Source organism: Pyxicephalus adspersus, chromosome 10 (genome assembly GCF_032062135.1).
Source record: "Pyxicephalus adspersus chromosome 10, UCB_Pads_2.0, whole genome shotgun sequence".
Taxonomy (NCBI): domain Eukaryota; kingdom Metazoa; phylum Chordata; class Amphibia; order Anura; family Pyxicephalidae; genus Pyxicephalus; species Pyxicephalus adspersus.
In genome coordinates this window covers 57,860,193-57,880,498 of record NC_092867.1, presented here as the reverse complement: position 1 = coordinate 57,880,498, position 20,306 = coordinate 57,860,193, and the positions used below count along the sequence as shown (strand labels likewise).

Sequence of the window (20,306 nt, the reverse complement as noted above, 5' to 3'; positions counted from 1 at the left end):
ACTCTTACAAAGGAAGTTTCCTCCAAAGTCCTGAAGATCTTCATATCATTGATATGACCTCTTACCTAACCCCTGCAGGCTACGTCTGGATGACCCACACCCTCATAAAGAAGGTTTCATCCAGAGTCCTGCAGATTATGATATGATTATAGTAGAATTCTCCCCTCAGCTCCTTCATAGTACAGCCTGGATGAGTCCTGACGCTTGTTGCCTGATAGATGAGGGAATATCATGGTAGAACGATTTAGTCAGATCACGACTCCTAAACCTGTAGTGATGAAAAAGATAAAAAAATTCAGACATTAAAGAAGAGAACTTAAAAGGTATCACAAACCTCACATACTTTAACCAGTATAAAGTTGAAGTTTAATCTGCTTATATTTCCCCTTCTGTGGTTCCTCCCTTGCCCCCCAATCACCATGATAATTAGATTTGTAAAGAAAACTTTTTTCATTGTCTTGTCTATGCAGTGCAGGCAGATCATGGCTGGGGGGAGGGGTTGTACATAGCTTAGTGACACCAGCAGACTGTCCTAGGGAACTCCCACATGTGATGCTGAGCCTCCATGATTGGAGGAACTGAAATCCAATTAATGGAAGGAGTGCAGTCAAGGATAGTCAGTCTGGGGCTAGATTGAGGGGTTATTATTATTATTAGGTAAAATGTGGAAGAAGATTTATTTTATTGTGAAAGAATCAATGAAAGAGAAAAGTTAAGGGAAAACGAGCAGGTTAGTGAAGGAGTCCAATCCATCCAAATATTTGGTGCTATACATTTGTGTATCAGGAAGGGGCGGCGCGTGTTTAGTTACTTCCACTGTAAGGTCCCGTGGGGTACTTGGAGGGCTTGGTGAGTATACTGGAAGCAGCACAGATTGGTGCACTCATAGCCTATAGTAATGACTCAGTGATTGGTGTACAAATCACTATGATGAAAGTATATGTACTGGTATATGATATCATCACTATATCTTTATATATGATAAAATATATATTCTGATATTGTGTGTGGGGGGGAGGGCGGGTGTCATAATAGAATCTGCCCCGGGTGGCAGATAGTCTGGGTGCACCACTGGGGATACAAGAAGGTCCTGAGAAAAACTAATTTACTAACCACTTAGCATTTCTGTACCTGAATGCATAAAATTATGATTATTTTACTCTAGTTTACTTATATTACTCTTGTCAGTGAGGCAGCCAAGAAAGATCAATAGGAACTTCATCTTCAATAAACTGTATTGAATAAACTGTAAACTCTAGCAACTTTTTTTTACAATTTGAAAACTACAAGAAAAAAAGATATTACAAAGAAATGACATGTGAGTGTCCCAGTGTTCAGATCACCTAAGTACAGATTCATCCAATAGAGGTTAGATCGGCCAATACAGAGCAGTGATTGGTTACTTTTTCTCCCCATAAGCTCCATGTTACAGCAGAACTCTGGGTCGGTAGGTACATGTCCACCACTTGTACGTACAAAAGATAAAGTCACCACCACCACAAAGTACAAGATTCTTGTTTTATTATAAAAGTGCTGTAACAACATGTCGAAAGCCAACGTTTCGAGGCAGCACAGGGTCTCTTCCTCAAGGCAACATACTGACAAAAGGTGAAGAATTCAGAAATTCAGGAAAGAAAGCCTTAAGTTTATGGGGATCACTGTACATCTTATAAACAATATGAGAACAAAGCACACAAGTGATTATCACTTTGTAAATAATAAGTAAATGTAACAAAATAACTCATTATACTGTCCCCCTCAGAACATGCTACACATGAAATTATATCTCTCATCTAGGAAACAAGTGAAGGAAAATGCTCCTCATAGCTGAGCTCCTCCATTCCTTTTATTAGTTTAGTTGCCCTTCTCTGCACTCTCTCCAATTCCACAATGTCCTTTTTGTGAACTGGTACCCAAACCTGGACTGCATATTCCAGATGTGGTCTGACCAATGCTTTGTACAGGGGCAGGATAATATCTCCATCTCTGCAGTCTATTCCTCTTTTATTACAAGAAAGTACTTTACTAGCTTTATATATTGCAGCTTGGCATTGCATGCTAAATACTTATTCTATGATCTACCAGAACCCCCAGATTATTATTATTAAACAGTAAGCTTTATATAGTGTCAACAGATCTGCAGCACTGTACATAAATAGGGGTAGCAAATGACAGAGGATTACAGACAGTGACTTAGGAGGAGAGGACCCCCTGTATGGGGAAGTCTCACACAAAAGAAGGGAGGATATGGAGTGATGGGAAGTAGTGAGGGTTTTAAGAGACAAAAGAAGATGGGTGGGCAAGTCTGAAAAAGTGTTTTGAGCGCTCTTTTAAATGAACAAAAGGTGGGAGCAAGCCGAATAGGACAAGGAAGACCATTCCAGAGAGTCAGGGCAGCTCTAGAGAAGTCTTGTATCCGTGCGTGTGATGAGGTTATGAGTGAGGAGTCATTAGTAGGTCATTGGAGAAGCGGAGAGAGCGGCAGGGGGAGTATTTTTCTATCAGGTCAGAAAGGTAAGTGGGACAATAACTGTGGAGGGATTTGAAAGCAAAGCACAGGAGCTTGAATTTGATTCTCAGGTGATCTTTATATAGTGCCAACAAATTTGCAGCGCTGTACATTAAATAGGGGTTGCAAATGACAGAGGAATACAGACAGTTACTCAGGAGGAGTGGACCCTGCCCCAAAGAGCTTACAATCAGATCCCTTTCTTGCTCATATGTATTCCCCCTAGACAGTATGAAGCACGCATGTTGTTAGCCCCAAGTGCATAACTTCACATTTCTCAATATTAAATGTCATTTGCCACTTGACTGCCAAATCAAACAATACATCTTGACCTGTTTGTAGATTATAGACATCCTGACTTCCAGGAATTCCAGGAACATCCTGGAATTCCATTACATAGTTTAGTGTTATCTGCAAACACAGAAATTGTACTTTTAATCCTCTATATCATCCGGAGCCCGGACCTTTAAAAACAGACCCACAATGACCTCCCTCCATTATTCTGTCTTGCCATTCTAATCATTTGCCCTATGATCCCTATAAGTAAGCTTCGCTGAAAGGAGCGGTCAGACGGAAGCAAACCAAGAGAGAGCAGTGTGACAGATACCAATGGAGTGCATGATTTGTATTAGAAGGGGGTGATCAACAGTGTCACAGGAAAGATCAAGGAGAAGGAGCCGGGAAAACTATGACTATATTAACTATAAGAAATGCATGCAAAAAACCTAGAAACCATCAAGTCAGTCCCTTTCAAAGAAAAATATTTAAATCTCAAAATGCATCTTGAAACATTCAACATTAATATCTATATTAAGAAAGAAATCAAATTCCAGAAGGATAATGGGCCTTTATAAAGCATAAAGCTTACAAATGGGAAACCACAGAAAATCCACAAGATACAAACCCACCAAACAAATCAAAGGAACCAAAACCTGACCCCACCTCTACAAAACCATCAACCAAAACCTATTCACCCACAAAGCCATTCACAGAAGGATATTCAACACAACAAACTGGACCACCAGCTGAAAACATGAATCTTCAGAAAAGAAAACCAAACACTCCTAGAATATCAGAGGGCACCAAATGTCAAAAGGAAGACCCCAGTCCCTCGGGAACCCCAAAAGAAAACCATCTATGGCCTTTCCAGGGCTACCGCCACTATCTCCACCTCCTCCGCTCACATCATGCCTGAACCTACACATGGACCCTCACAAAGGATGAATTGCAATTACTCAAACTGGGTCTATCTTTCCACCCAACCTTGGATCTTGACAAACTCCAATTTGTTGCAGATGTACAACTCTTTGCTAGAAGACCTTCTATACCGCCTCATTACAGTTACTTTGATATCCAGGATTTCAAGAACTTGAAGACATTACATGAACTAATGGCGGAAAACAATTTAGTAAACTCAATAACCTAAGAAGTCTACAAAATCTCGAACAATCAACAACCAAAACCAACCCAAGTTTCCCAGAGAACACGGGGATTCCAACCAGAAGGCCTAAATCCACATTTTTCCCAATTATTTCGAATTTTCCACCCATTCAAACATTCACTAATCACCTAAGAAATCAGAAACCTACAAACAGGGGTCCAAACACCAGATGATAACCTTAATCCAGCATTACAAAAAAAACCATTACAGAATCTTAAGAAGAACAAGCTTATCACAATCAAACCATCTGCCAAAAGAGGAATCATTGTACTCATGGACACTTTCCATTATCTCAACATGTGTCATATGTTCCTTCACAATGAAGATTGGTATACAACCATCTCAGGGAATATCATCGATACATACTACAATGAATTTGAGAACATCATTAACCAAGCTTTTGGAACAGGAACAATAGACATTAACATGAAAAATTACCTCTAATATTCCCATATTCCAAAAGCCACCACAACCTTCACACTCCATCAGGACGCCCCATAATTTCAGGAATCGGATCAAAAGCCTCACACGCAAGTGAACTAGTAGAGGCCTACCTGAGACCCTTAGTAACGAATCTAACATCATTCCTTAGAGATACTTTGGAACTCCTTAGATTTGCATTGAGAATTACGCCACCATACGAGGCCCTCCTCTTCACCATTAACCTGGAGGCACTCTACTGCAGCATTCCGCACTCAAGAAGCCTAACAATAATACAGGAAGAATTACATTGCAATTTCCCATCAAACCAAGCCGTCAACACCTTCATTGGATCCCTTTTACAATTTATATTAACGAGAAATATCCTTACCTTCCACAATCAACATTTTCTACAAGTCCAAGGCATTGCCCCGACATACGCGAATCTCTATCTGGGAAATTGGGAAGCGAACCTCTTTACCAACCCCAATCTTTTCATATACAAGAAATTCATATATTGCTGGAAGAGGTACATTGATGATATCTTCATCATCTGGCCAGGCACAGAGATATCACTCAAGGAATTATTTTCAGAAAATCAACATAATGATTACAATCTTTCCTTCACAATGTACTAACATAAGCAAGAAGTACCATTCTTAGATACGATGATAAGGAAAAGAGAAGCAGGGGCGATCAATACAACACTGTATAGGAAACAGACAGCAGGAAATACAATCTTGCACGCCTCCATTGCATATCCCGCACCTCTCAAAAGAAGCATACCACTTAGCCAAAGTCTGCGACTCAGGATAAATAGTACAGATGACAAGGACTTTGAGGTAGCAGCCAAAGCACTGAGAGACAGACTGATTCTAAGAGGATACAGAAAAAAAAATTATTAAAGAGGTCTTACTATAGAGCGAACTCTCAAAAACCCCCACCTTCAGATGAGACAGTGAGAATTACCACTACCTACAACAATCAACATAACATTATAAGTAAAGTACTAACAAAACATTGGCATATCTTATTAGGTGACTGCCGCACAGTGAAATTTCGAGCGACTTAACCTAACGTACAGGAAGTCGGTATCCCTGAAAGGCTTCTTGGTCTCCAGCCACTTCCACATGAATACAGATCCCAAGCCAAGCCCCACCTGGGCTGTTTAAATGCGGTAAATGTCACCAATGCCCTTGGATCAAAGAACAAAGAATCATCAACTTGCCAAACACCACCAGATATAGGCTAAAACAGCATACAGACTGTTCATCTACGGGCATTATCTATCTCATGTGTCTGTGGTTGTTTCTATATAGGGAAGACCAAGAGAGCCTTCAGAAAAAGGATCTACGAACATATCTACACAATAAAAAACGGAAATATGATGACTCCAATCAGTTGTCATGTAGGAATTTGCCACAACTTCAACACTGACTGCATATCGTTGGGTACCACCCAACCCTACAGACAGGAATATAGACAATATCACACTACGCCTGGAAGGTAAATGGATTTTTTCGTTAAATGCCATAACACCACCTGGGTTGAACGATGTTCTTTCCTTCAAACCCTTTTTACCATTTTAAATGACCCTTCCATACATTCAAAACTTCTTTCAGCCAGCAAACATGCCTAACTAACTTTCCAAACCCTTTCCTATTGTACTTTACAGCAATAAATTCATTGCATATCTATCACCCACCAGTTACCGTATTTTTCGGACCATAAGACGCACCTCCTTTTTTCCTCCTAAAGTGGGGGAAAAATCAGGGTGCGTCTTATGGTCCGAATGCAGAGGTACAGGAGCATATTTTTTTTACTTACCTGTGTCCCCGCCGGTCCCCGGCTGCGCCGATCTCTGCCTGTTCTGTATTATTCACCAATAATGCACCTATGATTAAAGAAACAGATCATTACTTTTTATTGTCCATGATGCACATATATGTATTGTCAATTTTTATGTTTGTTAAAAATCATTTACCCTGTAATACTGTACACAGGTCCTCTTGATTAGGACTGAACTAGATATATATTCTCCATAGGAAACAATGTTGATCTATGATTTCCACCCTGTAACTCCCTGCATGACTAGCTATCCTCCCATGTTATTTAAATTCAAGTATACTTACACTCATCTGTTGTAGTATGTTGGACCTCATATATATCAATAATTCCGCTTGTTACAATATATACGATTATTGTATCCTCCCTACAAACACTTTATTGATATGTTATGTTTTTGATATGATAGTGATATCTCTTTGATACATTACATGATAATGATATGTTACATCTCTGATATATATGGTTTTTATTGCTGATGCTGCTTGGTACCCCCATATGCTTAAAACATATACAAAAAAAAAGCTTTTTTTTACCTCTCCGAAACAAAGATTTATTTCTATGTATCAGTAAAAAAAATATTACCCCTGTAATCAGACTAAATTTCAGTAAATTACCAGTTAATTTTCAGCAAACAGTTAACACAAACATCACCCCACTTAATTAACCACCTGACCGTTAAACCCGACCTTGGTTCGGGGTAAAAAAAATTGCAAAAATCATTAAACCCGAACTTTTGTCGGGTGGTTAAATGCATTAACTTACCTGGTCCCCGCTGCGATGATCCGTTCTGTTCCAGCGTCGATCTCTAAAAAGAAATCCTCACCTTCTCCCCGTACCTCCTCCCGACATGTCCGTCCTCTTCTTTCTTCTCCCGGCGAGTGCAGTGACAATGTCCGGGGTTTCCCGGTGACGTCGCTGCATGCGTCGGTGCGGGCGGAAGGCGGGAAATTCAAATCGCTTTGTATTGAGTCCAATACAAAGAAATCAGATCCTAAATATATATATATTCTATCTATAAATCACATTAGCAGGAAACACCAGCAGGTAACGACATTTTGGCGCCATCTTGTGGCCGAATTTGATAACTACATCATAACATCCTCAATATATATTTTCTATGTAGAAGTAACACCAAAAATTATCTTTAGTAAATCAATCTCCTACTAATACTTGCTACATTATCTCTATTAACACTATTCTCTTTCAAGGGTCAGTGGAAGAAAGGTAACGGCAGAAACAGATGACTTGAATCTGGCAAGAAAATGTTTCTTGACCATGTTATCATTTTTGGTATCAATATTGTCATATCTGCTCCTTCAAAGCCCTCACTCCAGTATCACACCTGCACTCACCTGCTGACAGCACCTTAAAACATTCAAACCGGAATTAGCCTCTAAGCAATCACTTCCGGGTTCAAACTCCATCGAGAATTACTTCCGGAGAGCTCAAATCATCGAGAGACCAAAATACTCTGTGGAGATCAGTGCCAACCTGCTCCACCTGCTGGCCATAATTCATTATTCATGTTGGGACGCTGAGCAGCTGCTGAATAGATTTGGTCTTTACGTGGACTCGTAGTTAGGGGTAGGCCATTTTGTTGTAGTTCATCTAGGTCAAACTTGAATTTTTTGGATTTGTATGCATTTTTTATGTACAGTAATTGTAATATAATTAATAAAATATCCTAATTAACATTGTATTACTTTTATGGCTGGTATTTATGTTTCACTTGGGAAGAAAATCTCTCATGTACTAGGAAAGCATAGTTCAGCTGAACAGCGGCCATTTTGTTTTGGTCAAATTCTGCTTCACAGAAAACTACAATTCCCAGACTGCCTTGCTGGACCGTTCTGTATTTCCAGATACAGTACAGCAGTGCAGATGTACTAATGCACTGAACAGATTGGCATGTAATATAGATTTATTATTATTATTTATATATATATATATATATATATATATATATATATATATATGTGTGTGTATATATCTATATATATATAAGGGTTCTAATTTGCACAAGCAACCAATTATGGAGGACTGTCACCCTTGTTATGGGGTCCCTGGGTGGCTTTTTCAGTTTAGTTTGGTTTGATGTAAATGGGCAATTTTGAGAGGTCTCCGTACTGCGCAACAGTGGTTCATAAGCCCATCCATGAGGGGTTCACTAACTTTATAGGAAGTATTCGTGAGGAGTCAGGTGTCCTCTGGCCACAGTGGAAGCAGCCAATCACATACATCGGAGGACAGCAGTGAGCCAATAGTGAGCACTCGTGCATTATATATAAAAAGTGAAGGTTGACGCATTTCGCACCAACGTGATTGGGTATTCCCTATGATATAGATCTGCATCAAGGCTTTTCTGTGGATAATTCTACCCTTGTGTACACCTCTCTTATGATAAGGTTGTACTGAGCAACACAAGTTTGTGGCTTCTCCTATTCTGTGTTCACACGTTGGATTTGCCAAGACTAAATGAGAAAGTTTGAAGCGAGGTATGTACAGCCAACCCACCAACATGGGCAGAATTTAAACAGCCAATTAACCTAGCTGCATGTTTTTGGAATGTGGGAGGAAATCAGAGTACCTGAAAGAAACCCATGCAAACATGGGGAGAACCTGCAAACTCCATGCAGAATGTGCCCTGGTTGAGATTCGAACCTGCGACCTAGTGCTACAAAGGCCAGAGCGCTAACCTCTGAGCCACTGTTGTAATTAAAATTAAAGACATTGATAAAGAAGAGCATTATGGAACTGATGATGAACTGTACAGGGAGGGAGGAATCCCAGTAATGAGGGGGGGGGGGCAGTATGTGCCCAGTGAGGGTTTTATGAGCCATCAGCCTCCGGAGAATTCACCTTAGCATGTTCCTCTTCTTCTCCAAGTCATTCCTCTTATTCTGAAATTCTCCAGTCTTAGAAATCTCTTTCACTTATCCTCCATTCCTAGACCAGATGTTTCCTTTAGAGCTATCATTTTGAGTAGTCATTCAGAACTCGCCTTTCTTGTCATCTCCTCCAAACGTTCACCACTTGTCAGACACTTGTGGTTTGCAGACTTAGCCCCCATTAGTATTCCTGATTCACAGAACAGGACCTGCCCATCACAAACAAGAAAAGCCATATTCCTGTTCATTGTGTCCAAGTCCATTCTAGTAAACGGCTCAGAGTGTGGGAAATGTTTCCTGCAGAAATCAGAACTGGCCAAGCATTACAGGATGCACACTGGGAAGGACTTGTATTTATACAATAAATGTGGAAGTAATTTTGCCTGAAAAAAACAATTTGGCCAGGGATATTTTGAAAGGTCTTTTACACAAAATCAAATCTAATGGCTCATCAAAAAATGCACTTGTCTGAGAACCTTTAAAAGGGAACAGAAGTGCTGTAAAAGAAACATTTCTGCATCTGAATTCCAGAAGAACATTTCCATGCCTGGTCCAGCCAGTCTGGCCACTTTTACAGTTTATAAAAACCTGCCGTACAACACAGTCAGGTCATTGAGTTTGTGTTAAATACAGTGGTGTCACCAACCCATCCAAAGCCTGCCGTGTGGACACTGAAGGAGCATCAAACTGATCTATGGTGGCTCAGAGGTTAGCGCTCTGGCACTAACACTGACACTATCTGCATGGAATTTGCAGGTTCTCCTCGTGTTTGTGTGGGTTACCTCTGGGTACTCCAGTTTCCCCCCACATCCAAAAACATGCAGTTAAAGAGGAAGTAAACCAAAAACGACATAGTTACATAGTAGGTTATGTTGAAAAAATACATAAGTCCATCAAGTTCAACCACAGATGTGTGACAGTGTTTTTAAAGCGGGCATATGGCAGGAAATTAAAGTTAGGAGAAGTAATGGGGAGAAATGAAAATTGGCCAAGGTTTGGAGGATGAGATGACTGAAAATGGAGAATATGTTATGGAGCTTTGGAGGATGAGTAAAAAACATCTTGAGTTTTGTCATGAAATGACCACTACAGCTTTCACTCTTTATTCACAGAGCCCGGAGGCACCATAACCACTGGAAGAGACATCAAAGTCAAGGAGGAGTTCCTTTTTATATCTGCACAGGTGAGTAATAAATAGTAAATCCAGGTTCCCAGGTTTTCCTTGTTCAGGCACTACGACAATCTCTTGTTCTCTCCCCTCCTCTGTCAGTAGACAGTAATGGGGGGAGTATGTGCCCAGTGCGTGTTTGGGAATTCTCCGGGATTGTTCTGAGTTCTAGACTGGTATGACAAAACGTGATGAGGATCCCACGCTACTAAAATCCTAAAAAGTGATAATACTTCTTCTTGTTTTTTCTGTAGGTGGAATATTTAACAACATGGAGACAAATTCTATTAGCCAAGGTAATGCCGAATCATATGATGATATCACGGATGATTCTTCAGATGAAAGTCCTATTGCCCAAAATCCCAATGCAGTACACCCCAGTACACATCAATCCCCTGATCCTCCTACACCTGAGACATGCTTTTCTGTTCACTCCTATCCCATCCCTAGGGTGATGCAAGAGGGGGATGTGGTTCTGTGCTCCAAAATGGCGGACATCCTCATACGTACACCCTATGTGGAGAAATCTTCTCTGAGAAGACGCACCAAGGAGAGATGCCTTGTTACTGTCAAGAGTGTGGGAAAGATTTCATGCACAAATCAAGATTTATACCATGGATGGATTCACCATGGAGGGAAACCATCTTCATGTGCCAAATGTGGGAAGGCCTTTGCAATTAAACCTGATCTCGTCAGGCATCACACACCAGGGAAAAGCCTTTTTCATGTTCTGACTGTGAAACGTTTTACACAGAAGGTGCATCTCGTTACCATTTTAATTTTATTATACGGGAGTTATATAGCGCCAACATATTACGCAGTGCTGTACATTAAATAGGAGCAGAGGACCCTGCCCCGAAGAGCTTACAATCTACCATCAGAAACAACATGTGCTTCAGAAACTTTGAAGTGTGTCAATTGAGGAAAATAGACAAGGGCAGAATAATCATTGAGAAGACAAATAGACGTGCATTGTATAATTCTTTGTGAAAGAAACATCTTCATCATCATCATTGCAAGATGTGAAAGTATAGTGGGACATAAATTAAATTTACTGTATACTACAGAATATGTTTTAATTTGGTCTGTATCAGGCACGTTCCTGGAGAAATAAAGAAAGATGATCAATTAATGGTTGTAAAACCACCAAAGTGGTCCATCATACGGGGTTTTGGGTTAAGAATGGACCTAAGTTTATTTTTTTTTTTAATGTATTTTGAAAGCTTATTTCATCCTATGAATGAAGTCTTTATTTTTGGAACAGAAACAGACAGGAACCTGCAATAAAAATTTGTTGAAATCCTTGTAATTTTTTATTGCATACAACTGATATGTTATTATTGGGGAAACCTTATAATTACTCATTGGTCAGTAGGAAGAATGCCTCTAAAATTGCTGGCATTGGAAAGAAAGTTACCCTTCCAGATAGCCAAAAAGATCACTGGTGGTCAGTGGTCACTGACCTTTGAAGCAAATATTTCTCATTGCTCAGGGAACCCCAAGCAACCTCTGAAGGAACCCGGTTGTGAAACACTGATCTAGAAAGATGTTTATTTAAGATCTGTACAACTACATCCAACAACGGTATGGACATTAAGGTTTGATGATCACCTCTGTTGATGGTCATGAATAAATCCAAATTGTCTAAAAAAAAAAGGCATTTAGAGATTGGTGGAGTCAACCCATGACTCCTTATACATCTCCAATGAGATTTCCCTATGTTGATCCTTTGTTTTACCCACCGAGGAGAAACTGTTAAGCTAGGTAGACACTTGCAATAATTATCATAAGAAAACAAACGACTAACGATTATGCACGATTATTTTGAATGATCGTATTGTGCACAATTCTGTACATGGTGTAACAATACGATCGTTCAAATACAATCCACCAATAATGTACACACGCTAGATACGATCGTTTGAACGATGTGGAAAGTGATCTGTAAAGGAGAAAGTGTACTGCAGAACCATCCACGATCACTGAAAGATCGTACACACAATAGATAGTGAATGATCGCCACCCAGATCTGCTGGGATGGGTGTTCATTTCCAGCGACAATCCTCGTTTGTTGGCGTTGTTGTGCATTTTTTTGTTAACGATTATCGGACGATCTGGCGTCAGTCGTTCGTTTCCATCGATAATTATTGCAAGTGTGTACGCAGCTTTGGGTACGTTACTCTACAGGTTGAGGTGGATGGACCCTTCAATTGATTCCCTAAGGCATCTACTATATGTAATGGCCACCAAAGTGCTCATTCAAGTGATTCAAGAGGCTTGAAGTAACACTTAAATCTGCAATTATCTTGGTGTTTGAAATATTCACGTCTGATCTTTAGTGAATTCTCTGGTGTTCACCAGTTTTGGTGGTCTTGGGTTGCCCATAAGAAGTATTATGACTGCTGGTGAACACTTGAGATTCATTCATGAAAATGACAATTCCATCAGCTGATTGGCAAGTTTATGAATTGGGCCTTTTCCCGGACACATTCTCCTTGGTATTTCCTTTGGTCCAAGCAATCCAGAGGTATATAGGTGTGAATAGGTGTAGCAAAACATTAGAAAAAGGATCTGAAAAGACAAAAATATTTGAAAATCTGCAATTATTGTGGCACGTACGAGATCCAGAAAGCCATCCTTGAAGGGTCTTCACTTTGGCCAAACCTACTAAGAGCAGAACTAAACTTTCAAAATGCAACCAGGCAGGTAAAAGAGACAGGCTGTGAATGTGCAATGCACAAGGTCTAACAGTGAAAGGGTTACTCCACGCTTCTTTGCCTCCTGCTGAGGTGTGTTTGCTGAGGTCACAGGCCCGCCCCTTCCCCCTCCTCTGTGGCCATTTTGTCTTAGACCATTCAGAGACAACAAGCAGCAGAGAGAGGAGAGTGAGGAGTCACTGGTGGAGCACTCGCCATAAGTTCATATACGGGGGGGACTCTTAGGGGTATGTAATCGCCACAAAAGTGGGAGAAGGGATGTGCGTCTTATTATATGGTGGGTGGTTGTGTTTTCTGCATGGTAGTAACTTAATCCTTCTTTAAGTCCTGAAGGTTTTTTTGCAATGTGATTTGTAGACCCTGGTAGTTCAGTGACTGGTGGATGTTGGCGGAACCCCCAACAGGTTTTATGGGGAGATCTAATTATAAGGGAGCTCCCACCATACCCATGCTGAGTTCATTATCACAAACTCCCGCAATCCCCGTAATGGGTCTATACATCTGCTCTGCCCATTAGGAGAGCTTTCCACCATCTCTGGGTTGAGCTTCCAGATCTGTACACCAGCTATGCCCATTATAACAAGTTCCCACTATACCCAAACTAAGCTTTGTAATTTTTAAAGAACCCTACAGTCAAAAAGACATGGGTCATAAGGCATCTATATGTAATAGATATCAGGAGACGAACTACAAGCTGGCCACCCGCCGGTACAGGACACCTGATCGGCTTGCCAAGCTCTTTCCACATACTGGCGGCATTTGCTGGAGATGTGGTATAGCTCAGGGCACGCTGCTGCTGCCTATTTTTTATTGGAACCCAGTGGCTGAAATTATCCTTAAACTTACGGATGTTGATATCAAAGCCAACCCTGGCGCTTCTTCATGTGTCTGACTTCTAGCGCAAGGTGTACAAGAATTCCTATTTGGGACATCTATTGAACGCTGCTAAAGCGTGTATACCTGCTTGCTGAAAGAGCACCTCTCCCCGACTGTAAGTCACTGATTGAGAAGGGTAAGTGATATCTATGATATGGAAGATATGATATCCACTGATTCCAAGAGAGCGGACAAATATTCCCGGGCTTGGTACCACTAGATACATTTCTCTACATCAGTGGATTACAATGGGCTGCTGAAACCCCCTCAACCTGCTTCACTAAATATCTTTGCTAACTCAATGGTATACTTTTGGTGGTTAATGTATTGAATGTGAGTAGATTTATGTAACTGATCGGATTTGTCCTCCCTCCTTTCAAAATACCCTTCCTTTGCTTTACTAAAACAGAAAATGAAAATACTCAGGTTCCATTTGGTTATATACGATCCTGTTTATGGTTTTATTATTGCACTTTACATGTATTTTTGGTTGTATAACTTTGACCCATACTGTATTCTTTTTTTTTTTTTTGTATGAACCTTGATGTTTTTTCACAATAAAAATGAAAAAAAAAAAGAAAACTACATTAACAATACCAATCCCAAGTCCGTTAGAACTATGTACCCTATACCAAGTGTCCATGGTTGCTACCATCCTATAACCAGTGGCCACAACTAAACTTGCATGTGACAAGGGAAAAACGTATAACTTTAGCCTACACCTGATTGAACATTGATCTCTATTGTATGCCGTTGTTATCCATTTGTGTGTTGATGGTCCCATTGGTCTGCCCACTTCAGTACCAGGTGCCTTAAAATGTACACATAAGATACAACAACCATTGACTTACCATTGAATGTGAAGCCCAAATTTAGAATGTTCAGTTTTGTCGGTAGGTCCTATATTTTCTCTACTGTTAATACAATACAAAAATTGGGAGAGCCTTCTTCATGATGTCATAATATTCCCGCACTGTTGCTACTAGAATAAACATGGAGACAAACCCAGTGTATGTAGGGTGAAGTCCAAAAAGAAGACGTATCTACCAAAACCATCACCAGCAGGCATGGAGGTTCTAGGGAAGCCACCTGTTGGTATGGGTACTTTAGCTGCAGGTAGGAAATCTCCACCATGCCATACCAACCTCATTATCTACAGCTAGATACGATTCTAGATAGTTTGAAATAACGTTGTGCCAGATCTTTGTGAAATTGATACTGTGTAACTTGTTTTGTGCCTCAGGTGTGCCAAATCTGACTCTAGCTTGCTGGTTCCCACCATTGATTTGGATCATCCAAACAGGGTTCTTTCAGAGGTGGCAAGAGTTGTTTTTTTTTTTTTTTTTTAAATATGGTTGATTGACCTGCCATTTGAGCTGCCAACCCAGCTGTAAGGGTGGCATTCAAACCCATTATAAAGAGGGGGAATCATCCTACTGACTTCTGATGTAGGAGCGTTTCCCCACTGAATTGTCTTTGGCAGGGGTTTCCTTAGACCTACAAGATATTTAGGGTTTATTTGGGGTAAAAACAATGTAACAATGTGTAATTTTCCTGGAAAAGTACTACTGAGGTATGCATTTGATCCAGCTAATTTTCCTGTCTTCCAGGTGTCAACCATGCCGAGGTGCATCGTTGCCGGTTGCAGCAGCAAGCAGAACAAAAACACAGCCATGAGAGGAGTCATTTTGCATGTCTTCCCTCCCAACGTGGACCGAATCAAAACTTGGTTGATGCATATAGGACAAGACTTTGGGAACCTTGACGATTTTGCCCAGAGAGTGTTGCATTCTAAGAAAAATGGCTCTTTCAGGTTATGTTCGGATCATTTTACGCCACAATCTTACGTGGAGCATGCTTCAAAGAAGTTGTTAAGAGTGGACGCTGTGCCCACCATCTTTGACATCAAGGATGCTGCAAGTCTCCCCTTTGCCAAAAAAAGCATACCGACGTCTTCAGGGAATAATTATAGTACAGTCTGCATGCCGTCAACCGGCGTCATTTCGTGCGCTACCTCCAACACTTTTCCTTCATCCAAAGATGTTTCAACTAGAACGGACTCCTACAGCAAAACTAGAGAAGCAAGCACGCAAACCAATCAAAATGTCATCTCGAATACCGTAAAGGTAGGCACCAATATTGAACCATTCCTAGAAATACATAAATGAGAAAAGATCTTCTCTAAAGAAAGTGCAGCGAGTAGTACCATAAGTACAACTGTTACACCACATGAAATACCATAAAAGGTGCCCCTAGTCTTATGGCAGGAAGGGGACAGGAGGAGGTGGTGGTAATGAGTGTGGTCAAGTGTGAAGAATATGGGGGTTTAAACATTTGAACAATATTGAAGGTCGTATATAGTAAAATAAACCCGTGCACATTGCAAACATTCCACTGAAAATCTTGTCATGGTTCAAGACCAGAAATGGTCTTTTATGCAAATCGTATGTAGATTGCATTGACTTCAAGTTGCAGCGGCTTGATCTTAAATTGGTGTAATCTGCAGTTGATTCGGATAAGTGGAATCTTTGGCATCTCATTGACCATCTCTATCCAAGACCTGAAGTTATTTTCTCTATTTTATCTTTTCCAACCAAGAATACTACTTCCAAATGGGGGTAAACTAGCTTTGTCTGCAGAGAACAATGGCCAACGGCTATTGCCCCGGACTTTAGTCACTTTGCATAGAAAGGTTATGGTTTTCATCTTGCTACTAAAGACTATGTAAATTAGCCATTTTGTCATAGTCTTCCTTCAGCCTCCTCTTACTCCTTCTAATATATCATTGAAACATTAAGGGATAAAAGAACCAAAACATGGAGCTTGTTTTTATAAAAAAAAGTTTTAGAAAACCAGGAACATCATCCATAATGCTGTAAGAGAACTAAAGAATTTTAGTAATTGTTGGAGAGTCAAACCACCTTCATAGTTTTTTGTCTCTTGAAGATTCTGCTAGTGAGTTCTTCGGCCTGCAACCATCCCCACAGGATCTCATTTTTGGAGTATCCCTCCAAGAGGGGTTATTTGGTTCTACCCATCAAACAACAGGCAGACCAACCTTTAAAAGCATCTGTGAGCGCTTTTTTTGTGGGACACAAACAGTGGTAATCTTTGTGCTGATGCACAATCCACACACCTACCAAAAATCTGCTGTAGTCATAGAGCTTAGACATCAAGAGAAAATTCATTGGGTTGGCCGTAGTTGCTTGGCCATGTCTTGAAGGCTATCACATAATTGTCATTGATAACCTTAGCTATTTTACCTTCTAATTAGTAGGCATCACCATGTACTGATCACAACCTAGAACTTATAGAAGTGTTGCTGCAGGGAGATCCTGAACGCACCCAATGCAGACACAGCCATTTTATATTCTTTATATTGGGATGAAGGATTCCTCCTAATAGATCACCGAGGCCTCATCTTGCACTATTGCCATTCCTCAGGGCCACCATTCCCAGATGTCTTGGTGGGCATACTGTAGACTTTCTAGTTTTAAGGCTAAAATCACCAATATTTTGATTAGTCACAGGTCTCGATCAGCACCCAGCATTGACTAGTGTTCAGTTTAGAGGTTTGTTTGCCAACCTTTGTTCGATTACAAGTTTATATTAAAAACTTCCTTATGAAACTTTAGAGCATTTTTTTTCATTCTTTTTTTTTCCTAAAGTCTCCTCAGAGTAACACACTTTCAAACATTGTTACTGATCCGAACAAGATAGACAAAATAAGGAAGAAGCTGTCAGAAAGGATACTTCAGCTCACCCTGGAGATCATCTACCTGCTGACCGGAGAGGTGAGGAGGATTCTAGGAGGGTGACACGATACAAGCTATTTTTATAATTAAGACACACACCTAACAACAACTGATCTAGGTGTTCTATCCTTAGATATTAGGGCCCTCATCACACATTAGAAAATGCAAAGTTATAGCAAGTTAGATTTTTCGGAAATGTAATGCACTGATGTGAAGAATTTCATAGATTATAATTGGACCTATTCTTTAGGTGCTTTTAGTGCGATGACATCACCGTAATATTAAAAGTTTTTAGGACATGCGTATGAAGGAAGAGGCTGGAAAAGCATTATTAGAATGTTGATTATTAAATTCTTTGTTTTGAGGGATCTTCTCATCTTGGTTTCTGGATACACAGGAATGTACAGTGGTGAAGAAAACACCCAGAAATTACGTGATACCCAGCAGTTCTGTCCATGTGTCAGGAGTATGGAACAGAAGCCAGGGACCCACTGCAGAGCCATCACCTACTTCTCTGACACCGGAGGCAAGGTACAGCAAGATTCTAGAAGTCACCAAGAAAATCAGCCAGCTGCTGACGGGAGAGGTGAGAGGTTTTGAGAATTCTGGGACATTGACCAATAACAGACGGGGGATGTGTCTGGATGGTGACGGTATCATTGTGTGTGTCAGGTTCCTATATGGTGTCAGGATGTCACTGTCTCTTTCTCAATGGAAGAAGACAAAAATGTCGAAGAACACAAGGATATCAACAAAGACGTCATGATGGAGAACCAGCCGCCATTTACATCTCCAGGTAGGGGAGACTTTATTGTAAAGGAGAGAAGACTATCGAGGATCTACCTAGATATACACAACAATGTATTCAGTCAGTGTGTGTATTTCCTACAGATGGATCCAGAAATAACTCAGAGAGTTGTCCCCGTCCTCTGCTTTCCACAATGGAGCATCAAAAGGTTTCGAGTCGTCAGGTAGATGGGATTATGTGTATTTATAAAACAATACAGCAAACCATGAAACATGCTGTTCTGCTTTGGTAGATAATATGGTGTGACGTCTGTAATCATTTACTTTATCCAGGGTGAAAATATGGTTATTATAAAAGTGGAAGTGAAAGAGGAACCAGGCGACTCCAAAGTGACCTGCGGAGAGCCATGCAGAGAAGAGGAAATTTCTACAGGGGTCAGCACAGGTAAGTCATGAACGCTAAATCCAGATGAGAGTCCCAGATTCTCCTTCTTCAGTCACTACAACAATCTCTTCTTCTCCCTCTGCTCTGTTAGTTACTCCAAGAGACATAAAAAAGGAGGAAGAAAAACTTGTGAGGGTTAAAGAGGAGGAAATTCCGGCAGAGATCAGCACAGGTGCGTCATGTCACATCAACAATCTCTAATGGGGGGGATAGTGTGTGTCCAGTGGGGGAGTCGGGAGCCATCAGTCTCTATTAGATAAAATCTAATGGGGGGGATAGTGGTGTGTCCAGTGGTGGAGACGAGCCATCAGCCTCTATTAAATCTAATCTAATGGGGGGGATAGTGTGTGTCCAGTGGTGGAGACGACCCGTCAGTCTCTATTACACTCCGGCTCCCCTCCTCACATCATGTCACTGTGTGTCACCAGCCCAGAGACGTGACCAGTCTCCCCCCACACACACTCTCCGGGGGTCTCTCATACATCTCAGTACAGGGCGCTTCACTCTCATCTTTATTTACAGACCACGTAGGCGCTTGCAGAGACATCAAAGTTGAAGAAAATGAAGAAGAAATCAAAGTTGAAGAAAATGAAGAAGAAATCAAAGCTGAAGAAAATGAAGAAGAAATAAACGTAAAGATTAAAGAGGAGGATGTTCAAATGGAAATCAATACAGGTGGGTAACAAACACCCAGATCCAAATCTTATGAAAGCTCAAGCAATCACGAATGACTGTCTGGGATATATATTGTGCAGTGTTGATGATGTAGTGGTAAATGTAGACACCCTTTAGGTTGGTGGTTAGTGCAGATGTTCCATCTTTAGGTAGGGGGGGTCAATAGGTATCTAGCCAATTGGGTTGGTGGTCAGCTTTAAAAGGCTTTGTATTTTCAAAAATGTAGCTACACTTTGAGATCCAAATTGAGATCCTTTCTTAATACTTTTTCGACATTTTTTTCCATAGATGGGACATACAACACCATGGAGATGTGCCATGTTGGCCTGACTCACGATGAAACAGATGATAGCATTACAGACGTCTCTTCAGATGAAAATCCTGTTGCCTCAAATCGCAATCCTGTATTACCTGATCCCCCCACACATGGGGGAAGTTTTTCTGATCACTCCTATCCCATCCCTCTCCGAACCGACAGCAGGCAGGTGAACTTGGACCAATGTCCGGAGAAAGGCAAAGATCCTCTCACGTGTTCCCTATGTGGAAAAAGCTTCTCAGACGCAACTGTCCTTCGTCGACATGAGAAGACTCACAAAAGGGAGATGCTGTATACTTGTCTAGAGTGCGGGAAAATGTTCCTGCACAATTCCAGATTCATTGCGCATCGGAGGATTCACACTGGAGAGAGACCTTATTCATGTTCCAAATGTGGGAAAAGCTTTGTGAATAAACCTGATCTGGTCAGGCATCTCAGAACACACACTGGGGAGAAGCCTTTTCCATGCACTATTTGTGGGAAACGATTCACGCAGAAGGT

The 20,306-nt window shown here is 40.8% G+C and overlaps 2 protein-coding genes across 8 annotated transcripts in view; one reads left to right on the top strand and one right to left on the bottom strand.

Moving 5' to 3' along the window:
- The window catches only part of LOC140338996 (gastrula zinc finger protein XlCGF66.1-like), a 231,153-nt gene that overhangs the window by 114,247 nt on the left and 96,600 nt on the right, over positions 1-20,306 (bottom strand). The gene's annotated exons all lie outside the window — the stretch shown is intronic.
- On the top strand, positions 13,106-20,306 carry LOC140338979 (uncharacterized; the record flags this gene model as incomplete). Of its 3 annotated transcripts, none has more annotated exon segments than XM_072423407.1 (10): positions 13,106-13,218; positions 15,478-15,993; positions 17,536-17,661; positions 18,020-18,208; positions 18,295-18,418; positions 18,514-18,593; positions 18,703-18,814; positions 18,906-18,986; positions 19,337-19,489; positions 19,778-20,306. In XM_072423407.1, coding segments are annotated over 9 exon segments (1,901 nt in total), but the record flags the coding sequence as incomplete, so codon positions are not given.